The sequence below is a fragment of the Budorcas taxicolor genome, chromosome 13, assembly GCF_023091745.1.
Source record: "Budorcas taxicolor isolate Tak-1 chromosome 13, Takin1.1, whole genome shotgun sequence".
Classification (NCBI taxonomy): domain Eukaryota; kingdom Metazoa; phylum Chordata; class Mammalia; order Artiodactyla; family Bovidae; genus Budorcas; species Budorcas taxicolor.
The window spans coordinates 73,140,289-73,165,421 of NC_068922.1; the positions used below are offsets into that span (position 1 = coordinate 73,140,289).

Sequence of the window (25,133 nt, forward strand, 5' to 3'; positions counted from 1 at the left end):
TGGCAAGTCCATGCCTGATCTAAACCAAGGACAGTCATTCCTTGGTTTCAGCCAATTGTTGCCACACAGAAATGTGGACACAGAAATGCAGATTTTCCCTCACAAAGATATCTCTCCATCTTTAAAAAAAATGTTGGCAACTAACACCAATGGTTTAGAAAGACTGAAACTGGCATATTGAGAGGATAAGGAACTGGGGATTTGGGATGGGAAGAAACAGCAAGGAGAAGCTGAAAGATGAGGGCAGCTTCTGGAGAACCTTGACTGTCACATTCAAGGAGCTTATCGACTGTCTTCAAGGTCTGAATGATCACCGAACACATTAAGAAAGAAGAGGCACCAGTTAGAACGGGGTTTTTCAACAATCACTCTGGCAGTTGATGGGAGCAGGTCTGAGGGAAGGACGATGCATTAGAAGTTGATCAAAACCTAAGTAAAGTTAAAAGGAGAAATGACAAGGACTATTTACTTTGTTCTGTCTCCTACCAGCCTGTAAACTCCAACACAGCAGGGCCCCTTCTGCCTTGTTCTTGCTTTGTTTCCAACATCCAACATAAAGCCTGCTTAATAAGTATTTGCTGAAAGAATGAATGATGGGGGTGGGGTGGGGTGGGGGGAGTAGAGGTGAGGCATTTTGGGAAGAGCTTAATGTTGATAAAGGGTGAGAGCAGTCATGAGGAGTCGGAGGCAGAGAAGGCCTGGTTCCTTTCGTTAAACTTCCTTTAAGATCTTGAGTAGAGAGTATTCGGGAATCCCTGATAGCTCAGTTGGTAAAGAATCTGCCTGCAATACAGGAGACCCTGTTCCTGGGTCAGGAAGATCCCCTGGAGAAGGGAAAGGCTACCCACTCCAGTATTCTGGCCTGGAGAATTCCATGGGCTGTATGTACAGCCTGTGGGGTCGCAAAGAGTCGGACACCACTGAGCGATCATCGGCAGTCTGATTCCCGGTTTCCTTAGTCCATAAAATGACGTACCTTGAAGGACGGAAGGGAGGACTAAAGAAAACCCTATGGATGAGCAATTGCAGTCCTTCCCTAAATCTAGTATTTCCAGAGCACGCAGCAATAGGGGGCTGACTTGCACCTCCGATCCCGTGACGACTCCTTTCGGGGAGGGGTGGGAACCAACGACCTCGGACACTGGGCCTGGCCCCGGCGAGCTCCGAGCCTAAGCCTCAGGCCCGCCCAGCCACAAGCCTCGCCCAGTGCCCCCAGTTTCCACACAGCCCCTTTCTAGAGCCCTCTCAGCCCCGCCTGCACTCCGCCCACCTCCTTCTTCCGCTCCCCCCTCCATTTCCGTACCCCCGCCAAGCCCGCCTCCTCCGGGCTCCCGGGCCAGACCCCCGCCGCGCCCCGCCCCGGCCGCGGCACCCCTGCCCTCCGCTCTCCTCCCTCCTCCTTCGGGCGGCGCCCCTCTTGGGCGGCCGGGGCGACCCCGTGCCCCGCTCGCCCAATGAAGAGGCGGCGCAGGGGCGGGGCTCGAGCCGGAGCGGAAGTGGTGACCGGAGCGGAAGTGGAGCCGCCGCAGCCGCCGATTCCGGAGCCGGGGTAGCTGCCGCCGCCGCCTCTGCAGCCGCCGCCGCCGCCGGAGGAGTGGGATTGGGGAGGAAGCGGTCACTGCGCCCGGAGCTCTGCTCGCAAGGTTCTCTGCCCCCTGCAGTCCTCCCACGGTGAGTGCGGCGCGGGGTCCGCCCGAGGCCCCCAGGGGCCCGAGCCCACGGCTCCCCCATCACTGGCAGCGGCGGCGGCGGCGGCGAGGGCGACCTCCCGGGTGGGCTTCGGGGGCGGCGGCGCGCGGCCTTCTCGGCCCCGCGAGGCCGCCCGCGGCGCGGGCTCTGCCTCACCGCGGCCCCTCCCTGTTTCCGGGGCCGGGCCCGTCGTTCTGGGAGAGGCCCGGGCCACTCTCGCCGCCCGCGGCCCTGCCCGGCGGGCGGGGTGCGGCTCCCCACACCAAGCGGGAAGGGACGAGGAGCCGCGGACTCCCGACTCTTCCTCACGACCCAGCCTTGATCCCCGCGCGACCTTTCCCTGCACCTTGAGCGGCCAGATCCTACCCTTTCAGCTCGGTCACCCTCGTTCCTCGCTTTCCGGTTTTCAAAAATGAAAATGTAACCAAATGCAGGCGAGCTTTCAGGCCCAATTCCTCTGTTCGTTACCTGCACCCCCCGCCCCCCGGGATGGGTAACAGGTTTAACCTTGGGAGAGAGCAAAGGGAAAACCCCCCTCCCACTTTGCAGTAAAGCCGTTTCATCATCATTCGCTGGTTTGGGAGCCTGGCAGGACCCGAGATTCCCTAGGAGGCACAGGGTTGAGATTTGTATCAAGAAAATGCATTTGTTGGAACTGGTTACTGAGTCAGGCCGGATCCCCAGGAAAAAAATAAAATGTCTGAGGCTCAGAATTGGAATATTTTCCCAACGGCATTTACCGTCATTTAATGCCAGAGTCATTGTGTCCTCGCCCCAAATTCCCCATACTGTGTGTTAACACGGCTTTAGGACTGAAATTTGCCTGGTGGCCTCCCTGGTGGTGGCGAAGGGGTGGGAGTAATTAAGACCCTTTTCTGCACAGAATGAGTCCATCTTTGTCTATTGCAAATGGAGAACTCTGCGTGTAATGGGGCTTTGAAAGGTGGCAGTATTGGTAAGACAGGTTGCCAACCTTTCTGTACAATTTTTGTCTCTTGTCCTTGCCATCACTGCTTTTCCCTTTAGTAAGGCTAGATCGCATCAGGTTCTGATTTTACTTGCCCTGTGTGGGAGAGAGGATTTGGCAAGATTCTATTATGAACATAGAACATCAGGCGGCCACAGGAGCCAGAACAGAAAGATGAAGCACTTGGAAGAATATGAAAAATTGTGTGTATTTCTCACTCTATCTCAATTGTTCATATGAAACCACACACACACGCAGCTTACAGAACGAGACACGTGGGTAATCTGCTTTTTGCCTTTTCATGTTAGAAATTTATGCATTAATATGTGTTCTTGATTCTTGGTTATTTCCTTCTTGACTGCTTCCAGGGCACTCCATTTCTTCTTTAGGAATGTGTCAGTTGCCTGAGCCCTCATTTTTAGCACACATGGTGAGCATGAAACCTGGCATTGTGCTGGACCCAAGTTAGAATTTTACAGGTGATCTTCATGGTGGAAAGCTAATCCAGTAGCCACTGCTGAACTGTTTCCCTGTTACCTCCTTTCAGTGAGATAAGAAACCCTTCACCTGTCTTACAGATGAAATCCTTCAGAGAAAGGAGATGATTTGGCCTAGACCACACACCTGGTTTCCAAGTTGAATATCCTCGGTTCATCAGTAGCAAATATTTATGGCCTGTCAGTCCCAGGAGTGTGGCTCCTACCCTATAATCTTCTGTACATTTCCCATCAGGCAGTGCTTGTGTTAGGTTGGAGCCATTTTAGAATCAGAGCTCTATAGATTGGGGAGGCAGCCTCCAGAGAGCCAGGCTGAGCACATTCCCATAATGCTAGTTCTTGAGGCAGAGTCTCCAGAGATTTGGGCCACTGCAAAAAGTGTATTTTACCCATTTGGCTGTGGGTGTGGAAGCAGAAGGAGCACTGGACTCGGAGTCAGGTAAATTCGATTCCACCCTTGCTTGCAGCATTTTCTAGTTGTGTGGTCTTCAGTGTTCTGCTTAATCTCTGGTTCCTGGTTTCTCTATCTCCAGGCTTGTCAAGAGACCTTTTTACAAACTGTAAACTGTTAAATATAAGCTTTTGTGTTTTAATCACAGAGTTCACTGTTAAGGGCTTTTCCCCCCTTGGTTGCATTCTTATGAGACCCAATGTTACTTTGTATACATGTTGCTTTAAAAAAAAAAAAACTGGTATGGTATTATGGAACTGCATTGTGGACCAATTTTCTCATTGGTCAGTGCACATGGTAGTAGTCTTTGATGTATTATTGTGACAAACTCAGTAATTAAAATAAGGGTGTAAATCTACCTGATGTTTAATAAATGTTATTTGACTATATTCGTGAGTATACATATATATAGATAAGACACATGCATATGTGCTATAATGCATAGGCACATAGAGAGTCCATCCAATGTTTATTCATCAACTGATGAGGTGGTATCAAGCTGTAATAATAATGATAGCTGTTATTTATATGTGCCAAGCTTTGTTCTGAGCACTCTACACGTATTAACTAAGTCTTCATAACAATCTATGACAGGTAAGTACTGCTAGCCCCTTTTTAGTTGAGGAAACTGAGGCACAGAGAAGTTAAATAATTTTCCTGGAGGCATACGCACACGCAGCACTGGGTCAGTGCCAGAGCCAGGAATCAAACCCAGGCAGTCTGACTCTAATGATAGATTTCTACTTGTGGTAGAAACAGCACATGTATATCTTTCATGTGAACACCATGTAGTAGTTAATTTTTCTTTACATGTATCTTCTTCAAGTAAACGTTTGGAGGAGAATTTTAGCTACTTTTGGAAATATAGTTTATTGCGGGGTGGGGGGAGTAGATTTATTGTGGAATGCAGGGAAGATAACTGCTGGTGTGCTTTAGGAAAGAAGCTTCTGAAAAATCCAGTTTTTCTAGTATTTGCTTGATACTAGGGAGAAAATTCATCAATCACTTTATGGCATACTGATTTATCCAATCCTAGGTGGTTCTAATAGAATTTGGTCAGGACCAGATATCTATTAATATATATCCATAAGTAGAGAAAGAATTCTAAGTTAGAACATCGTTTTATGCTGCCGGCTCCTTCAGTGGCATCAAACTAAGACGTTTTCCTTTAAATGAGGGTACCTTAGAGAATGAACTAAAATTTACTTGTAAAGGGAATTTAAGTTCCTAGGTTCCTATTTTTTTCTCGAGAGAGGTGACAATTCTCACTAGCTAGGAGGCAAGAAATTGGTTGTATAATAGCAATTTTTAAGTTTTAGAACCATCTTGGTCTCCCCACAGATAGGTTCTAGTCTTCTCTGTCATGATGGAGAAACTGACAGCTAGATTCTGAGGGAATTTGTCTGAAGAGACTACGTAGGGGGGAAAAATGGACGAAAGTACTTTCTGTTTTGTCATGTGTTATGTTGAAAGTCAGCCATTCTTCTGCTTTCTCTGCTAAAAGATTTTCTAACATAAGCATAATTATGTGTTTCTGTTACAATGAGATGAAATTGATTGATGGCCTCAAGATGAAGGCATTTCTAGCAGACTGTAGGTTAGTAAGGTGACTTTTTAATAATCTGGCCAGCCCTCTGTTATGTAAGTTTTTTCCTGTACTGGTTAGTTTATTTTATTGTTTTCCCTAAGAGACCCAACAATAAAAAGTTATTTCTGAATAGCCTTGACCTGGGCAGAGGTTGGAGGAGACAATAAAGTCGAAGTGAGTCCTTGCCATTTGTTACTGTTTGCCCACAAACCTCACCTTAAAGCCTGATGAGCTTTTGGCCTATGCTGTTTGAACTGCTAGTTTGATTTTTATTTTTAAAGCTACATAAATTAAGGCCAGTTCTCAGACCTCACTGATAACTTTGTGTGGTTCGTTGAAAAAGTGTTCTTTCTCTCTTTTCGTTCAGTAATCATTCAGAGTCATAACTGATCTTTAGGAGAAGGTGCTACACAGAGGAAAGAGCATGTGCCAAGTACACCTGGGGGACCCTGGACAGGTTGCTGGGATGGTGACGCCTGCCCCTTAGGATACTTGAGATGAAAGGAGTTGATACAACCCCCTGTTTTGCACATTGAGGCAGACCATAAATGAGGGATATTTTGTTATTATTTACTAATAAGCTGGTGTGGCTTTTTGTATAGCTAATCGTTTGGACTTCTGAAGAGAGGAGTCAAAGGGCTTTTGGAACTCAGTTTGAACCTATAAATAGAACAAGGGGTACCTGAGAAATGATTGGTCAGAAAGTGTACTGTGGTCTCCTGGTTGGAGCTGAGATGGCTCTTTTCAAAGAGCACTCTTAAGACAGCATATAAATGTACTCTGTATTTTATAAGCCATATGTGGTCTGCTTACCTCTCTCCACATAGGAAATAGCAGCCTTGTTCACTTCTTTAAAAAGCTGCATCAGTTGGTCAGATAGTTTCACATGCATCGTGCCAGGCATCATGCCACGTGTTGGGCGCCCAGAGATGGAAGTCTGGATTCCCATCTTAAGCTCACGGCCCAGTGTGGGAGCCAACAAAGACATTTCTCTAGATTCTGATAAATGCTATCTTAGAAGGAGGCATGGGTAAGTTAACATGTACCTTCCTCTTAAAAGTCTTAAAGAAAGCCAAATGGATTGAAGAGAAATGAGGTGTGTAAGTAAGTGTCCCTTCACTGGCTGACCATTTCTTGACTTCTGTGTGGAATATACTGTTGCTGCCATTTTAGTGCTTACGGAGACTCTGCTAAATGTTTTGCATTGTGAACTAATTTACCCCTTACAAGAACCCTCTAAGGTAGATTTGCTTATTTTATGCATGAGAAAACAGACTTCACAGAGGTCAGGTGACCTATGGAGTTGGAACTGGTAAATTGGACTGTGTTGTTCTATTGTGTTGGTGGGCCCAGAGCTTTTGAACCCTATTCACATGGTTGACCAATTGGTTATCTTTCTGAATCAGAATTAGCACATTAAAAAAATTTTATTCTATCTTATTGATCACTTCAAGCTGAGAGATCAGTTTATTGTCCTGTCTGCTATTGATTCACATTGTATGACCTTGGTATAACACCTTGATTGGTTTTAAGTTTGATTCTGGCTAATTGGACATAATTAGCAGTGATATTCAACAACTGATATGAAAGAAGGAACAAATTTTGAAATAGAAGTGATATTTCTCTTCATAATTCAGTGTTGGCTGGATATCAGAGCTATTGCCTTTGTATTTTAGACATGCTGTGTTTCATTTTCTTTTTTTTTTTAAATAAATTTTTATTTTTACTTTGTTTTACTTTACAATACTGTATTGGTTTTGCCATACATTGACATGAATCTGCCACAGGTGTACACGAGTTCCCAAACATGAACCCACCTCCCACCCCATATCATCTCTGGATCATCCCCGTGTACCAGCCCCAAGCATCCTGTATCCTGCATCGAACATAGACTGGCGATTCGTTTCTTACATGATAGTATACATGTTTCAGTGCCATTTTCCCAAATCATCCCACCCTCTCTCTCTCCCTCAGAGTCCAAAAGTCCGCTCTACACACCTGTGTCTCTTTTGCTGTCTCGCATACAGGGTCATCATTACCATCTTTCTAAATTCCATATATATGTGTTAGTATACTGTATTGGTGTTTTTCTTTCTGGCTTACTTCACTGTATAATCGGCTCCAGTTTCATCCATCTCATTAGAACTGATTCAAATGGATTCTTTTTAATGGCTGAGTAATACTCCATTGTGTATATGTACTACAGGTTTCTTATCCATTCGTCTGCTGATGGACATCTAGGTTGTTTCCATGTCCTGGCTATTATAAACAGTGCTGCGATGAACATTGGGGTACACATGTCTCTTTCAGTTCTGGTTTCCTTGGTGTGTATGCCCAGCAGTTGTGTTTCATTTTCTAACAAAGAGCCTGTAAGCATGTGAATGGAGTTAAATTTGTTACAGTACTCAGAATTTTGTGTGTAGAATGGCACACAGACCTGTTTTTAGAGCGGGTGTTTTTCAGTGAGCAGTTAAAATTCTTTAAGAGCCAGGAGCACTTCATTTTTTTTCTGGGTAACACCCACCAAACACCTGGGCCCGCTGGCGTTCTCAGTCCCTCCCACAGTCACCTGGCATCTGTTTCTCCTCCAGCCGTGACTCCAGAACTGTGAGTTTGAGTTAATGGTGCTGTGGATGCTGTGTCTGGGATGGTACGTCAGTGAATGCTATTCAGAATTTACTGTCAGTTCCTTACCCCATGGAACCTTCTAGCATAGATTTTTAGGGTGCTCCTGTCAGCTTCCTCTCCAAATTTCTTTGTTGTTCAGTTGCTAAGTCAGGTCCAACTCTTCATGACCCCATGGACTGCAGCACACCAGGCTTTCCTGTCCTCCACTCTCTCCCGGAGTTTACTCAGATTTGTGTCCTTTGCGTCAGTGATGCTGGGATCTCCAGATTCTACCTTTTCTCATTTCCTCTCTACTTTGGCCTGTGATTTCTTTTGCATCTAGAAACAAATGCATTTTATTCGTACATCTGTGTTTCTTGTCTCTGCCTAGAGCCCTCTTTTTCTCTCAGAACCCCTCCAACCCATCCAGGAAGGACCCAGCCTCTTTACAGCTAAACCTCCTCCCTTTCTACCTGGTTGCTTCTTCAAGGAGATGCTTGTGTGCGCCCTTCTCATGTTCTACCCTGGGAGTTTCAGCTCTCGGAGGGGAGAACCATACTATACTGAACTCTGAAAAAGAGTTCTTGGAAATACTGGTAGTTTTTTTCTTTTTTCATTTGCAGTTATTGCAACACATACTAACTTAAGTACATTATGTTTTTGTGAAGTAACTTTAAGAGTGTAGGCCTATTTATGAGCCTCCACTTTGGCCAGCGCTGTCTAGGCATTTTTATGTACATGGTCTTTTTTGATAGCTATTAATGTTTCCTTTTAACATGTGAGAAAACTGAGATTCAGAGACATTAATTTTAAAGTCACCTGATTTCTCTTTAGAAGCCCAGATGTGTTGTGTGTAGGGCTTTGCTAGAAACAGATCCCATTCACATGGGTTTTAATGCTGGAACTTCGGTAATCCTGTGAAGTGAAAGTCGTTCACTCACGTCCTGCTCTCCAGGCCAGAATACTGGAGTGGGTAGCCTTTCTCTTCTCTAAGGGATCTTTCCAACCCACGGATCGAACGCAGGTCTCCCACATTGCAGGCGGATTCTTTACCAGCTGAGCCATCAGGGAAGCCCTCGGTAATCCTGACACCTGATAATGGAATCCTCATTTTAAATTTCTAGCAAATTGCTAAACTCAAAAACTCAGAATTCTAGAATTGGGCATTTTCTTTTCCTTGAAAACAAAACATAGCTGAAAGCTAATACTTCTAAAACCCACATTCCATAAGGTCCTTTGCAGTGCTTTTTTTTTTATTAGCAGTGAATAGTCGTTTTTAATTTTTTTTCCTTTCTTATTCTTGGATGTCTCCTTCTGGCCACTGGAAAATGACTTCTCAGGATTCTGACCCAGGCTTAAAAAAAAATGTCCCTTAAGCAAAGAATCCAGATAGAAGGGCTAGGTTGATTCATTTATACTTTTGTTTCAGCATTTACTATGTAGGTTTTCATTTATTCGAGGGAAATCCTGTTGTTTCATGGGCACCTTTAGAATTATTCTTCATAATATTCTTTAGGGGACATTTTACAAAATGGAAGACTGTTGTAAACTCACCCCCCCCCCCCTTACACCTCTTTAACAAATCTATGACATGAAATCCCTTTTGATGGCCATGTAATCTTGTACCAACTGTGTCTTTTTAGCCATTCCTCTGTTGGCTACGTAAGACAGTTTCCCCTTCTTCACTAAGCAGTTGCTGGTTTAATCAGCCAGTGCTCCCCAGTCCTCTAAAATGCAGCCTGCAGTGGCTGAGAAGAGATGGGGAAACCTGTGCTTGAGACCTCTGCTCTGACATGTGTCAGCGGCTTCCTCTGTCCACTCTGGTGTCTTGACTCTGCTTTAGTGCCAGGCAGGCCTGATGAGGAGACTGTGGTCATTCAAGGCTTTTTAGGAGCAAATAAAGGCTCTCTTGCTAGTGTTTTCCTTGGTGGGTCCTTGATTCAAAAGTCTCAACAGGGGAGTGGTAGGTCCTGATACATAAACCATGACTACTGGCACCTGGGATTCCCTGGTGGCTCAGACGGTAAAGCATCTGCCTGCAATGCGGGAGACCCGGGTTTGATCCCTGGGTTGGGAAGATCCTCTGGAGAAAGAAGTGGCACCCCACTCCAGTACTCTTGCCTGGAAAATTCCATGGATGGAGGAGCCTGGTGGGCTACAGTCCATGGGGTCACAAAGAGTCAGACAGGACTGCGCAACTGCACTTCACTTTGACTGGCACCTCCTAAGGGAATCAGGAACTAATGAATGAAAGTGTCACAGTTAAGGAGTGTGTCCCATTTTTCAGGACATTGAAGGGTGGAGTCTTATCTAGGAATGTGAACATCGTAACATACTCTCTTCCTGTACAAGATTAATCTAGACTTGTTTTTCCTTCTCATGGCTCCTTTATTTTTCTTTTTTTTAATTCCAGGCTCACATTTGTGGGCCAATGGTGATGTATTGATACTATTAGAGGAATCACACTGCTTCCAATTTGTTTTGCCCTGTGTACTTTTTTAAAAAGATTTCCACATTTATTTAATTCCTCGTCCGTCTTTTTCACGGGCATAGCTGTTCCGCACCGAGGAAGCTGCTCTTAGGGCAACAGTTCAGGAATTGGAAGGCTGAGTTTGACTGAGCTGACAAGGCCATGTACATTTCATTCAGAGATGGGCACAATAAGGGACAGAAATGGTATGGACCTAACAGAAGCAGAAGGTATTAAGAAGAGGTGGCAAGAATACACAGAAGAACTGTACAAAAAAGATCTTAATGACCAAGATAACCATGATGGTGTGATCACTCACTGGAATGCACCTTAGGAAGCATCACCCTGCTTATTTAACTTATTTGCAGAGTACATCATGTGAAACGCTGGGCTGGATGAAACACAAGGTGGAATCAGAATTGCTGGGAGAAATATCAATAACCTCAGATATGTGGATGACACCACCCTTAAGGCAGAAAGTGAAGAGAAACTAAAGAGTCTCTTGATTAAAGGGAAAGAGGAGAGTGAAAAAGTTGGCTTAAAACTCAAATTCAAAAAACTAAGGTATGGCATCTGGTCCCATCACTTCATGGCAGATAGATGGGGAAACAACAGAAACAGTGACAGACTTTATTTTCTTGGGCTCCAAAATCACTGTAGATGGTGACTGCAGCCGTGAAGTTAAAAGATCCTTGCTCCTTGGAAGAAAAGCTATGACCAACTTAGATAGCATAGTAAAACGCAGAGACATTACTTCGCCGACAAAGGTCCATCTAGGCAAAGTTATGTTTTTTCCAATAGTCATGTATGGATGTAAGAATTGGACCATAAAGAAAGCTGAGCACCGAAGAATTGATGCTTTTGAATTTTGGTGTTGGAAAAGATTCTTGAGAGTCCCTTGGACGGCAAGGAGATCAAACCTAGTCAATCCTAAAGGAAATCAGTCCTGAATATTCATTGGAAGGATTGATGCTGAAGCTCCGGTAGTTTGGCCACCTGATGTGAAGAACAGCCTTACTGGAAAAGCTGCCAATGCTGGGAAAGATTGAAGGCAGGAGAAGGGGATGACAGAGAAGGAGATGGTTGGATGGCATCACCGATTCGATGGACATGAGTTTGAGCAAGCTCCAGGAGTTTTGCGCCAGGAGTTGGTGAAGGACAGGGAAGCCTGGTGTGCTGCAGTCCATGGGGTCGCAGAGACGGACACGACTGAGAAACTGAATTGAACTGACAAGGCCATGTGTCAGCCCCTGCTCTCACACAGAGGCCTCTTTTCACACCACATACAAGTAGCCTCCCAGTAATGACTTGCTGAAAAAATTCACAGATACTTGAGTATTATTTTTGTTCTTGGCAGAGTTTTAGGCATTAGATGAGAAAGAAATGCAAAGCTTTCTTTCGGAAGACATATACGTGACACACTGTACGTGGTCCACCACTCATCACCTGGACCGTAGAACGTATAGAACGGAGGCCTAGAGAAGCGTGGACTGTGTAAGAGGCTACAGTGTATTTGAATTCATAGTCTGGGTAGATCAGTGGGGACTAGGGTAGTCAGAGAAGGCTTTGAAGGCCTACATGGATGGATAGAGTTTGCCTCAGCAGGAAGTAAATAGGGAACTACAGAAGTAATTTCAGACATGTTTAAGCCTGACATTTAAGGGTATTTGGTGATGTCCAGCCTGCGAGAAAGGTACATGTTGGAGAACAGTGGATGAAAAACAGGTACAGAGGATCCAAGTTATGGAGGACTTTGCAAGCCAGGTAAGAATTCCGGCTGGATGGAGTAGAGAAGAGAGAGAGTCATCAGAAGTTCCTGAGTGAGAGTCAGGGCATGACTGAGGGGGTTTTGGAGTCAGAAGCGTATGGAGTGAGGTATGGATTAATGAGGATCTAATGTGCTTGTGAAGAATAGGTGCTTTGAATTACTTGAGAAGAGACAGAACTCTACCAGATTTGCCGTTTTAGGATCTGTTTGTTCATTCAGTGAAAACTCGTTCATGCCGATTCTCCACAAGGTGCTGTGGGTGATGTGCCCTAAAGGGGTTTGTAGTGTGGGAGGGGACTTAAGGGATGTAGACAAATAATTTTAGTACCGAAGAAACGCGATAAGACATTAAAGAGAAGTGTGGATGAAACGCTTTGTGAGACTGTTTTCAGCTTAGAGCCGTGCTGTCCAATAGACATAGAATGTGAGTCCCATGTAGTTTAAAATTACTCTGGTAGCTACCTTTAAAATGTGAGGGGGAAAGATGAAATTAATTTTGGTAATAAAAAAAATTAACTCCATATATCCAAAACAGTACAGTTTTAACATGTGGCCTGGGCAGTCTTATTAGACAGCTTAGGTTAAGCAGCTTAAGAAAGGTTTCATGGAGGGAGTGTCCTTTGAGCCATGCTCTGAAGAATTTTAAATGCAGAATAAATGGGAAAGGCTATTCCAGGTAGAGGGAGTGCTGGATGAGCAAAGACCAAAGAGCATGCGGAAGAAAAGCATTGTGACGGAAGCACCTACTGTGTAGAAGGCCTGTTAGGGCAAAAGTCTGGGAAGATAGCTTGGAAAGCCTACACTGACAAGGGAGGAAGTCTGACTTTACTGGCAGTAGTTGGGAACTTTAAAGAATTTTGAGCACAGAGTGACTTGATCAGAGCTTTAAAATGGATCTGATAGCAGATATGAAGGGAGTTAAAGAAAATGGGAGACTGAAGGCAGTGGGACTAGGGAAAGACGATGGGTATAGGAGGTTTATTAGGATGCGCAGATAGGGACAATTTCATTCCTCCCTTGTCTGCTGCCTTCCTCCAAACTGCTGGTGTTGTGTAACCCATTTCCTGTTGAAATTGGTCTAGCTGCTTCAAAATCCTTGTTATATAAGCACAAGTTATGTAAGCAGTAGGCATCAGACATTTAGCTATGGATTTTGTTTGTTGTAAGTTGGGGGCAGGGGTTGTAGGTAAGAAATTTTTAAATAGATGGATACATTTTTTAAGGCATGCATTCAATTTTACCGTATCATAATGGTTCTCCATCTCTAAGAGCTCTTGCAGGGATCCCAAAGAAGCCTGAAATAGTCGACTCCAAACCAAAAAGGCCACATTTTATTTTGAGAAATAGGGCGTGTACATTTGGGAGGTCTCCGGGAGTAGTCAGGATTCTTTGGAGAGGTATGGTTGAACTTTTAATGTTTGGGAGGAGAAGGGGGTGGTGAGGGGACCTTAATTGAGGAGCCTAGTAGGCCAAAGAGTTTCACAGTATCCTTTAGCAGTACTAATTGTATTTTTTTAATCACTCTTTTGTGATAACTCCATGGGATGGCTCCACTTTGAATTGGCTTTGGCCAGGACTGTTTATTAATTGGAATTGTTCCTGGGTAGAGTTGCACAGGTGCTGTTTATGTACTAAGTAACTTCTAACTCTGAATTAGTCTACAGACTGGAAAATTTCTTAAAAGTTTATTAAAAGTTGGCTTCCCTCTGCCTCTTACCTTTAGGGACCATGAAGTAGGGTTGTCTAATGGTAAAGATAGTATCCTGATCAGAAAGATGTCATGATCAAGAAAGCTATATGGAGAAAGTATGTAATTTTAAGAGGATGACTAGTGTACCTGTGATGCACGTGTATCAGAGCAGACTGTTTGTTGCTGTAACAAACAGTCCCAGTGTCTAAATGGCTTCAGCCAACAAGGGTGTGTTTCCTTCTCACCCTGCGTGTCCACTGTGGGCCTGCAGGAGTCTCTGCACTACTCAGTCACTCGGGGACTCAGGCTGTAGAAACTGCTGTTTTGTGACAGCACCATCTAAGTGACATGGCTGCTGTAAGAGAAGAGAGCCTCGCGTGGCCCTTTTGCAGTTTCAACATTTATCCTTACTGAACAGAATGAACCATATGACCCCTCCTAAGTACAGGGGGGTTTCTGGGAGATGTAGGTGAGCAGATGAATTGTTATCTCTGCTGTAGGCTTATTCTAGTGATGTGGGTGAAGATGTCAGACAGGTCAAGGTGAGACTTGTCTTAGAGTGTAAGATTTGAGTCAGCAAGCCTTACATAGGACACAACTCTTAATATGACTTAGATAAAAAGAAGTGGGGAGAAAACTCACAGTGCTGAACTGGAGCACCAACTCTTTCTAAATTGTCTAGATTTAGGATGTATCTTAGAATTGTCCTTCATTTAATAAGACCTTTTCATGTGGTAGAGTCTTGTCTGTAGAATTTCTCTCTTGAAAATACAGAAATGGCTGTGAAGGCAAAACCAGAGTCTTAAATTGTGATATGATGTATAAAGTAATGAGAGCATTTGTTTAAAAAAACACTGGTATTCCCACTACTGTTATAAAATAAAATACTATAAGTAGTATTTTATTTTTTTTCCACCTCAAGATATTAGTGTATTTTAACACTGTGGAATAGGTGAATACAATGGAGATTTAAACCAGCAGTGCATAAAACTATCTCTTACTGGTTAATAAATATTTTTTTTAGCTACATGTTATCCAGAAATTATTGCATTATATTAATGGTAGCTATTTTTGCCTTGTGGTTTTTGTTTTTTGGCCTTGCCTTGAGGCTAGTGGGATCTTAGTTCCCCAAGCAGGGATCAAATCCACGCCCTTGGCAATGAGAGAGCAGAGTCCTAACCACTGGGCCCCCAGGGAATTCCCGTAATGGTGATTAGTATAGTTGGGAATTGACTGAGGTGAGGTGAATCATTTTAAGAGGTATTCACTGATTGCTGTATAGAGGGTTTGAGAAAATGAAAAGCTGAAATCACCAAGATTTTTGTCTGTTTCAGGAAAACGTTTAAACAAACTCAATTACGGTTCACAGCTCTGTTGCTGTGCGTCTTGGTGAATACACCCAGGTCTCTCGCAGTCTGTACCGTGTACAGAGTCAGTGCCTGGTATTTGTATATAATGTTCTCGACCAGGGGTCCCTGACCTCCAGGCCATGGACTGGGACGTCCTGTCAGATCAGCGGTGGCGTCAGGTTAGATATAAAGTGCATGATAAGTGTAATGTGCTTGAATCATCTTGAAACCATCCCACCCCCACCCCTGGTTGGTGGAAAAATTGTCTTCCACGAAATCAGTTCCTGGTGCCAGAAAGGTTGGGAACCGCTGCCCTGGGCTTTCCACGGTGCCTTCACACAGATGAGGCCACTTGCGCCTCACAGCGGCCCCCAGAGAGTTGGCAGTGTTCTTCCTCTCCAGTTAGCAAAGGGAAGTTCTCAGAAGCTGAGTGATTTGACCAAGGTCATGTTTCTTGTAAGTAGCTGAGCTGGTGCAAGGTTGAGCCAAATCTGCTGTCGTGGACAGTGTGTCCTTGTACCAAAGTTAGCACTTTGCAGAAGATGGGATAAAAATGGCTTGTATGTTTAAGGTACCTACCACTTGATGGGCACTGCCAAATATAACACTGAAAGTCCTATCTTTTGCTTTAAGGTTGATGAAACAATCATTGCATGGTGTTTTTCCCTATAGTATGGGGAAAAACAAATTTGGTGAAAACCAGATATTTCTTGAAAGAAGAAAAGGCTGTGTTTAACATAAGCTTCTAAAGAATTGAGCCATCTCTGGCATTGACGAGGCAGATTAGGAAAGTGGAGGAAAACAACTCGAGAGATAGATGTGAGTTTGAGTTCTGGCTCTCTGCTCTCTCCTGGCTGTGCTGCCCTGGACACAGCAGCTGGCACCTCTGAACCTCCACTTCACCTCATGGAGGGGGAAGGGAGTGTTGGAAACGGATCTACCTGTAGGACTGCTGTGAAGGTAAAAACACCTTTTTAGCAAAGTTCCTAACCCGGTGGGTGCTCCTGCTCAAGTATTAGCGGAGGCATTTGGAAATAGACTTTTCCCATTTAGCTGTGTTTCCTCCCAGATGGGTTGGAAGAAGATTGGCACATACGCGCCTCCTGGGCCTCGAAGCCTGATGTTCACTTTCTCTTTCCCTCTCGTTTTAGGGAATGACCATGGATAAAAGTGAGCTGGTACAGAAAGCCAAGCTCGCCGAGCAGGCCGAGCGCTACGATGACATGGCTGCAGCCATGAAGGCGGTCACGGAGCAGGGGCACGAGCTTTCCAACGAGGAGAGAAACCTGCTGTCCGTCGCCTACAAGAATGTGGTCGGCGCCCGCCGTTCATCCTGGCGTGTCATCTCCAGCATCGAACAGAAAACCGAGAGGAATGAGAAGAAGCAGCAGATGGGCAAGGAGTACCGCGAGAAGATCGAGGCCGAGCTGCAGGACATCTGCAATGACGTGCTGGTAAGAGACCAGTGTTCCTGTTCTAAAGAACACCTCCTAATAGCGTTTATTTCATGAACAAACGCCACCTCTCAAACAGCTCTTGAGAGAGAGGTGGCTGAATATACTGGGAAGCCGCAAACCATTTGCAACCAAGTTTTAAGCACACGATGTGATTTTTTTTTTTTCCCCTCAGCTCTTAACCTGATCAGAGGTTGCTCATCACTTGTGGGATATTTTCCTCTCTCTTCCAAAGACCTCTGGAAAACGGGAACGTTTGCTCAACATCCCTCCATCTTTTCTTTAGAAATTGAGGGCAGAGAGGCAGCATTTTCGATAGGTGCACCCACAGAGAGGCTGTTCTCTGTGTAGTCTGACGGTGGTGTCCTCTCCAGGAGGGGAGAGGGGAGCCAAAAGCTGACCTATCTCTCAGCTGCTCCCTGGTCCCTGCACAGTGGTAGTTTTGTAAGTTAGCCCTGTCCATCAGTTTGGGCCTTCTTTCCAAAGGCAAATCACAAGTGGAATGGGGATTTTCCCTTGCCGTGATTTCATATGAACCTGAGTTGAACCACTGATTCCTCGCTGCTTTCCCTCGAGCCATCACCTGGGGAGGGGTGGGAGGGCCTCATATCGTAGCAAATCATGATCACAGTCTTTCCCTCACGTCCTGAGCCCACTGAGAACTTTCTCTTTCTTCCAGGTGAAATCAGGTAAAAATGAATGGTGAGGGCTGCTTTGAAGGGAGAAGGAGTTCACACTTGTGGCTCTCCCTCCTCCCCTGCTGGCTGCCTTTCCGAGTTACTGCCCTTGACACCTTTTGAAAACCAGTACAGAGCTTGTTAGCCATCAGGCAGGACTCCTCATGTCCAACCCATAAGGAGTCGCACCCTGTCTGTCTGCACAGATGATTAAAACGACTACTGCCCCCCGCCCCCCGCATCCTCTCACTTTGATTGATTCGGTCCCCCTTACTGCTAAGCTTTTGCTTTAAGCTGCTGTTTAATTTTTTTTTCTTTTTTTGGTTAGACTCGTGGTGTAAGAGTGTCGTGGCTAAATTTGTTGCCTGTCGGTCATTTGGGGGTTTGTTAATGGTGCGCTAATTCCCGAATGTTAGGTACATCTGGTACTCAGATGAAGTATGGCATGCACTCCCAAGGCAAGAAAGTTCCCTAATTCCTGAACGGTAGACCAGCTTTTACGAGCATCTGAAAGAATGTGAAGAAAAGCATGGTACTTACTGCCTCTTAACCAGTTTTTCAGGATGCCACATTCTAAAACAACTCTTCGAAAATATTGCTCTGTATACGAAGCGTGGACTCCTTCACAACTGCTTTTGTTGTAAGCATAAATGTTTAAAGGAATTTATTATTAATAATAGTCTTAGCTACTTTTGGAGTGCTTCCTAGTGCCAGGCGGCGTGTTAAGCACTCTGAACATTGGCTCATTTATCCTCGTAACTGCACTAGGAGATGGCTGTTGGGCTTCCCCTTGTGTAGCTGAGGAAACAGGATCAGGGCGATCAGGTCCTTTGTCCAGGGTCATACAGATGGTAAGCAGCAGAGGAGGGATTTTTTACCCAGGTCTGAGCGATTCTAAAGTTAGTTCTTGGAATTTCTCCCTACTATCACCCTTTTTCTTCTGAAGTGGAAAGATTTTTTTTTTTCTTTAATTACAGAATTAATACGATTTTTTTTTTTAAAGCACAAGGCAGAAGAGTATAAATAAGAAAATTTTAAAATCACTTCTAATACTATTACTTAGAGAACCATTGTTAACATCTTGATAAATATCCTTCTAGATTTTTCCCTTGGGTATTTATATGCATGTGCATATATCTGTTTTAATATTAAAATAGGATTCACTTGGTATTTATTATCCGTTTTTCTTTTTCCCCACTCAGACTTCTTTTGGAGAGCCTTTCCACATTATCAGTGTAGTTCTGCCTCCTCATTTTTAATGCCTGTAGCATGCCATTGTATGGCTGTACTTTAACCCTTTATTGGACCGTCAAAGTGGATTTTAATGGGTACTGGCATCTGTTATGACCTGGGCTAAAAACTATTTGAAAACTTTGGATGAAAATCATGTATTTTGTAATCACGCCCCCCCCCCCCCAATTATTTAGAAGTGGTAGTATCTCAAATCTCAAACATAGTTTTAACATCTTGTAAGTAATATTTCCAGAGTCTTAACAGAATGTGGATCATTTTTTAGGAGCTGTTGGATAAATACCTTATTCCCAATGCTACACAACCAGAAAGTAAGGTGTTCTACTTGAAAATGAAAGGCGATTATTTTAGATATCTTTCTGAGGTGGCGTCTGGAGACAATAAACAAAGTAAGTAACTTTTTTTTTTTTCTTTCTTCTCTTTTTTTGAGGAATTTGACCAGTAGCAGAGACCATCTTCGTAGTAATTTTGAGTTTTTGCTTGGTCTGTAGTCAAGAGTTTAAGGAACCACTGCATTGTGCTGACCAGTGACAAACAGGGTCACATGTGCTCAGCTGCTCTGTCGTGTCCGACTCTTGGTGACGCCACGGACTGTAGCCTGCCAGGCTCCTCTGTTCATGGGATTTTTCAGGCAAGAACACTAGAGTGGGTTGCTGTTTCCTCCTCCAGGGGATCTTCCTGACCCAGGGATCCAACCTGGGTCTCTTGTGTCTCCTATATTTAATTAGCAGGGAGGTTCTTTACTACCAGTGCCACCTGGGAGGCTCCTGAACAGGGTCATAGCGTTGACAGATACATCTAAGGGGCAAATATGGGGGTATTAAAAGTCTGGTGCAGTAGTGCATTTAAAAAGATCTTTATTGTAAGGATTGTTCGGTAGCTGTCTTAGATGTGAAACTTTAAAATGTTTGATAGAGTAAAACTGCCAAGGTAAAGAGAAGTGCATTTCTTGTGTCATATATGTGTGTGAGTGTAATGGTGATCGTGGCTCTGCTTTATTAAGTGCCTCCTGTGTGTTTCATTTATTCCTCACACAACTCTAGGAGTGTAGGTGGGAGTCTGTCCTTTTCTTCTTCTGAGGACACCAGCACTCCCAGAGGTTTTCACTCAGTCCATACCACACAATTAAGAGTTGGGAATTCATTCCAGCTTTGCGTCTTGACTCTGAAGTCCACAGTCTTTCCATTAGAGCACATTGCTTTCCATGTTCCATCTTGTTCAGGGTTATTCCTGTATTTCCTAACTGCTTTTGTAGACTTTGTCGTCATTGTCTTTGTTTTCCCTCGAAGCGTTTCATACAGTACTCAGATTAGAGTATATGTTTAACAGATGATTATTATTTTTTTTTTAAACAGATGATTATTAATCGGATAGTAGAGGCATTTGATAACATATTTGCTCCAGCCCAGTTTGGCAAAATAATTTGGTAGTGGATCCAGCGTACAATGCAACCTTATGTAAGACCCACCCTTTCATGTTTTTTCTCTTTCTTATAGCCACTGTGTCGAACTCCCAGCAGGCTTACCAAGAAGCATTTGAAATTAGTAAGAAAGAAATGCAGCCTACACACCCCATTCGACTGGGGCTGGCACTTAATTTCTCCGTCTTTTATTATGAGATTCTAAACTCTCCTGAAAAGGCTTGCAGCCTGGCAAAAACGGTGAGAAAGACCTTCTGGGGTTTCTGATAGTAAAAGTGCTCATGCTTTCTAGAACCTTGTTTTAAAATTACCTGAACGTAACCCATTGTTTTGGACTTCTCTGAAGATTTTTCTGGGGGTAGGAGAAACCATCTGTATTGCCTCCATCTTTTATGGAGTCAGTTACTATTATTTCTTGACGACTTCTCAGCGCCTGTGCTGATTGGCATTTGAGATCGGTTTCCCTCTGAGGGTGGAGGTGGTAGACAGCCCAGGGAGGAGGCACGTTGTTGCTCTCATCACGCTCTGGGCTGTAGGCCTCTGCTCCACAGTGTCGTCTTTGTACTGAGGCGGGAAGTTATGGCAGGAGGTGTAGAGAAGGAAGTCAGATCTTGTTTCTTTGTGTCCTGAATTACGTCTTGTCCCCTTTGGGTAGAAAACTGCCTTTTCTACGTGTTTTTGTCATCTTTCAATATGCACAGTCCTTGAACATTTTTTTAATTGGTAAAAACTGTGTGAAATGAATGCTCAGAGTTCCATCACGTAATTGAAGCTCAGATTTAGTGATGTGAACTTCTGTTCTCCATTTATCTCCTGTATCTAAACCTTTTGTTTTTCCTCTTAATGAAAAAGGGGGAGGGATTACTAGAAATGTCTTTGGTAATTCAAATACCATGTGAATTCATTTAGAATGAGTAATACTTGTTGACTTGATAAGTACAGTAAAGTTCTTAGCTAGGAATTTTTGTCATGGTTGGTTGATGCTTTAGAAACCAGTATCACATGTTTACTGACATGACTAGCAAGCAAGGTAACAATAACCTAGGTTCCCCAAGAATACTGTACAGGAAGAGAAATGATAAGTCACTTGGTAGCAGGAGGAAAACAGGGCTAACCTAGTTCCAAGGAACCTGTGACATCTTAGCTAAAGGCTCTTTGTTTTAGGCATTTGATGAGGCGATTGCTGAATTGGACACACTGAATGAAGAGTCTTACAAAGACAGCACCCTGATTATGCAGCTGCTTAGGGACAATCTCACTGTAAGTACTGCCCATTCCGTGCCTGCTTCCGGGGGGTGGGGCTTATGGCTTGTTCCTGTTCCTCTGCCTCGTAGCCTGAGACTCAGGACAGGATTTGTGCCCTGCAGGTGTAATTAACTTGTTTAATTGGTTATAAGCACCTGCTGAAGTTTTGACCTTTGCCATCACTGTCTGCAGTCATATGAGAAGAATTATAAACAGCTGAGATGAGGTGATACAGAGCGGGCCACCTCCCCGCGGAGAGTTCTCAGAGCCCTACTTTGTTTATGGCTCTGTTTTTCTCTTGCAGCTGTGGACGTCGGAAAACCAGGGAGACGAAGGAGATGCTGGGGAGGGAGAGAACTAATGTCTGCCTGCTTCGCGATCTCTTGAGTGTCACTCTGTACCCTCCACATATATCCCTTTGTGCGATAAAAAAAAAAAGAAACGTACGTCGACTTTCAGTGTTTCACAGCCTCAGCCTAGCAAAAATGGTCCATGGGATGAACAGCTGGTATTTGTATCTAAAATTCAGATTGGTCACATAAATGCCACGGCATTCTGAAGTTTTGATTTTGATTAACATTGACAGGATTACTGTGTGTTTCATTTAAAAAAAAAAAACTGAACACTGTGATTATGGGGTTTTGTAATTTAGCAGAACTCTTACTGGTAGAAAAAAAATAGACCTGAATTATGTGTAGCTTTTTGGAAAGTTAAATTTGATTCAAAACAGTTGTCCCTGAAATACAGTTCCATTGTAAAGCTGTACAGAAAGTTATAGATTCTGTTGTGACACTGGGACCTGGAGTGGGTCACCTTTCGCTTGGTATTCGAGTTTTACAGTAATTTCTAGTGATTCTGCCCATTCTGATCAGGGCTTTTAGACACTTGGTATGTTGGGGCTTGTTGCCACTGAAAAGTTCGTGACCACAGATGGCCACAGTGTCTTCCTCCAAGGAAACTCGAAGCCAGAAATGAACATTCTTGGTCGCAGATAACTGGGTTATGACAGCATGCAAAGGTCCACTGCTCATAGACCACCTGTGACTCCAGCCCCTTCCCCTATAGCAGCATGTTTACTGATTGGCAACTTGTGCTTAGGTAGTGGAATCTGTTTTCCCTGTAACCATGAGCTCAAGATCGAAAAAAAAAAAGCCGTGTATCTTATGAATGGCCTTATCTGTTTCCTGGGTAATACCTTTAAGAATAATGTTGTGCAGAGATTGTCTTTCACTTGAGGAGTAAGTACTCAGTGTTTGGGTTCTTCCTAGCTCGGGGCTTTAAAATTTTGAAATCTAAACATTCTTTCCCACAGTCCTTTATGACTGTTGACTTTAGTATTCTCTAAATTTCTGTCTTGCTTCCTTATATTTTTTCCTTTGGGCATTCTCTCTCTCTATGCCTTTTATTCGTGGTTTAGGATTAGATGGGCAGGGACAGGGGGTCCACAAGGGGATGAAAGATGTTGGCGAGCACTTTGGTGAGCCAGCCTTGCTTCAGAGTTGAAAAGAGCTTCCCACATTTCAGCTGTCTTCCTCCAGTTCTCAGCTCGGTGGTTGCTCTTCAGTCACACCAAGATCTGACTCCAAAAAGTATTTTTAAATATCCATGGTTTCTCTTTATATTGCAGCCAACCCTGATAATGCTTGTTAGCACCTGTCACCAGCTCTCCCAAGGGTACCCATCCCGTCAAGTTCACAGACACATGTCAGGGAAGTTGCATGAACACTGCGATGGGGAGAGTCAGGAATAGCCCGGCCTAGCAGTCTCAGTCTCCACCTTCCTCCCCGAACATTCCACGTAGCCGTAGTGTCCCATCTGTTTGTCCATCTGCTGAAATAAGAAAAGAAACATTCATGCACTGATTTCAAACAAACCAAAAGGAAAAAAGAAAAAAAAAACCCTCTCTCCTTTCTAGCTGAACAAAAATGTGCAGTTAATACTTGCCGCTTGAAAATGCAGTAGTGACTGTGGAACGAGCCTGTCTGTATATCTGGTAGCTCTCTCTCTCTTCGCTTTGTTTTTCCTCACCAGTATTCTGCCTCACGTTTGCTTCTGTGATGGTTATATTGCCTAGCAAGCACACCCGTGGTTGTGAAAATAGTATAGCAAAAAAGAAAAAACCCCGGTTATTGATGTACTAGATTTGTGTATGTCTTTTAAACAGTTCTAGTTTCCACCTTACACGGAATAATCAGGAAAAGTGTAAAAACTCAAAAGTGAAATAAAAAATTTTATCAGTTAGTTGGCTAATGCACTGATATGTGGCGTCACCTGTATCACCACCAGAACTAGCTAACTTCTGAGCACGCTTATTTGGTTCGCTATAGGCAGCAGCTTCATTTCATCCTTTTGAGCCAGATAACCCAGTTGGTAAGGAATCTGCCTCCAGTGCTGGAGACCCCAGTTCAATTCCTGGGTCAGGAAGACCTGCCGGAGAAGGGATAGGCTACCCACTTTAGTGTTCTTGGGCTTCCCTGGTGGCTCAGCTGGTAAAGAATCCACCTGCAATGCAGGAGACCTGGGTTCGATCCCTGGGTTGGGAAGATCCCCTGGAGAAAGGAAAGGCTACCTACTCCAGTATTGTGGCCTGGAGAATTCCACGGACTGTATAGTCCAAGGGGTTGCAAAGAGTTGGACACGAGTGAGTGACTCTCTTTTTACTCTTCAGAAGGAGGCAGCAGCTTCATTTCATCCTTTTGAGCCAGAAGTTGTGTTGGGAAGAAACTGCCTTGAGTGAACACAGAGCCTGTCCACCTTCCACAGCAAACCATCAAGGTGTTAGATCCTCATCTGTGGCTTCGATGACTTGGTGATACGGATTATTACTTTGCATCCCACTCATACACCACCACCACTTACTTTTTTTAAAACCCTGAGATGTTACCAAACGAGAAGTCCTAGTCATCTCCAAGGTTGTACAGGCTCTGTTATCTGCCCTAACATTATCTAAGATAGCCTGCAGCATTGAGTTTCCGCATGGGTTTTGCCCCAGTCTCAGAACATCCACATTGGGAATTCCCTGGCAGTCCAGTGGTTAGGACTGGGTGTTTTCACTCACTGCACCTAGGTTTGCTTCCTGATCAGGAAACCAACATCCTGCAAGCCCCGGGGGTGCAGCCAAAAAGATGAAAACATCCACATTCCCACAAGGATGGAGGGGAGGGTCAAGACAGGAAGATAATTTAAGCCCAAGTTAGAACTGGTTGATGCTTGGTAGTGTAGGTGGGACAGCCAAGACGCACTCCTGCCCCTGGTTCTCAAGCTGTTCCACTTGTCACACCCAACCAAAGGTCAGTGGGAACCTACCTGTTTTACGGAAGCAGGAAACAGGAGAGGCTCAGGGGAGGTATTTCACGGTAGGCTGGACCAATATTTTCAAAAAGGACTCCACACCACAGATTGGGGCTGCAAACGAAGGCTGGACGGAAGGGTCTTGGGGCTTAGTTTGGGACCACCACCATGACCTTGTTCGGTTAGGTCCCTACAGTTTCCATAGAGGTTGGACTTGGTGAACCTTCAAGGCGGAGCGCAGGTGGGTTGGCTTCGCTGAGAGATGATCAGGGAACGTCCCACGAAAGGCTCTTGGCAGAAGAACTCCGGTCAAGAAAGACCTTGGAGTGGTGCGGAATTCTCACCGGGAGCCTTCAGTCCAAATCACCAAGCCGGGGGATTTCCCTGGCCGTCCAGTGGTTAAGAATATCCTGTGCTTCCAGTGCACCCGGCATGAGTTTGATCCCTGGCCGGGGAACCAAGACCCCCCAGCCTGTGCCGTGGGGTGCGGGCGCAAAAGCAAATCACCAAGAGGGTTCCAGATGGCTGGGACTAAACCCAGGCTGTCTTGATGAGAGAAAGCCTCCTTTCAGGAGGGTAGGTCCACATTTTGAAACGGCATCCTGCAGGGCATTCTCCCCTTTGTGTGTAAAACGCACAGAGCACACGGTCGCCTTTCGACCTCGTGTAGAGGGAATCCTCTAAATTACAGAGAGGAAACGGGTGAAGGACAAAGACGT

General features: G+C 44.5%; 1 protein-coding gene across 1 annotated transcript; it reads left to right on the forward strand.

Annotated features, from left to right (window-relative positions):
* The first annotated feature begins 1,517 nt into the window (after nt 1-1,517).
* Nucleotides 1,518-23,357, forward strand: YWHAB (tyrosine 3-monooxygenase/tryptophan 5-monooxygenase activation protein beta). The gene is made up of 6 exons (XM_052650477.1): nt 1,518-1,671; nt 16,228-16,530; nt 18,724-18,847; nt 19,955-20,118; nt 21,043-21,138; nt 21,428-23,357. Exons 2-6 carry the CDS (start codon nt 16,231-16,233, stop codon nt 21,482-21,484), a joined length of 741 nt encoding a protein of 246 aa, XP_052506437.1. The 5' UTR covers nt 1,518-1,671; nt 16,228-16,230; the 3' UTR covers nt 21,485-23,357.
* Nucleotides 23,358-25,133: the final 1,776 nt, after the last annotated feature.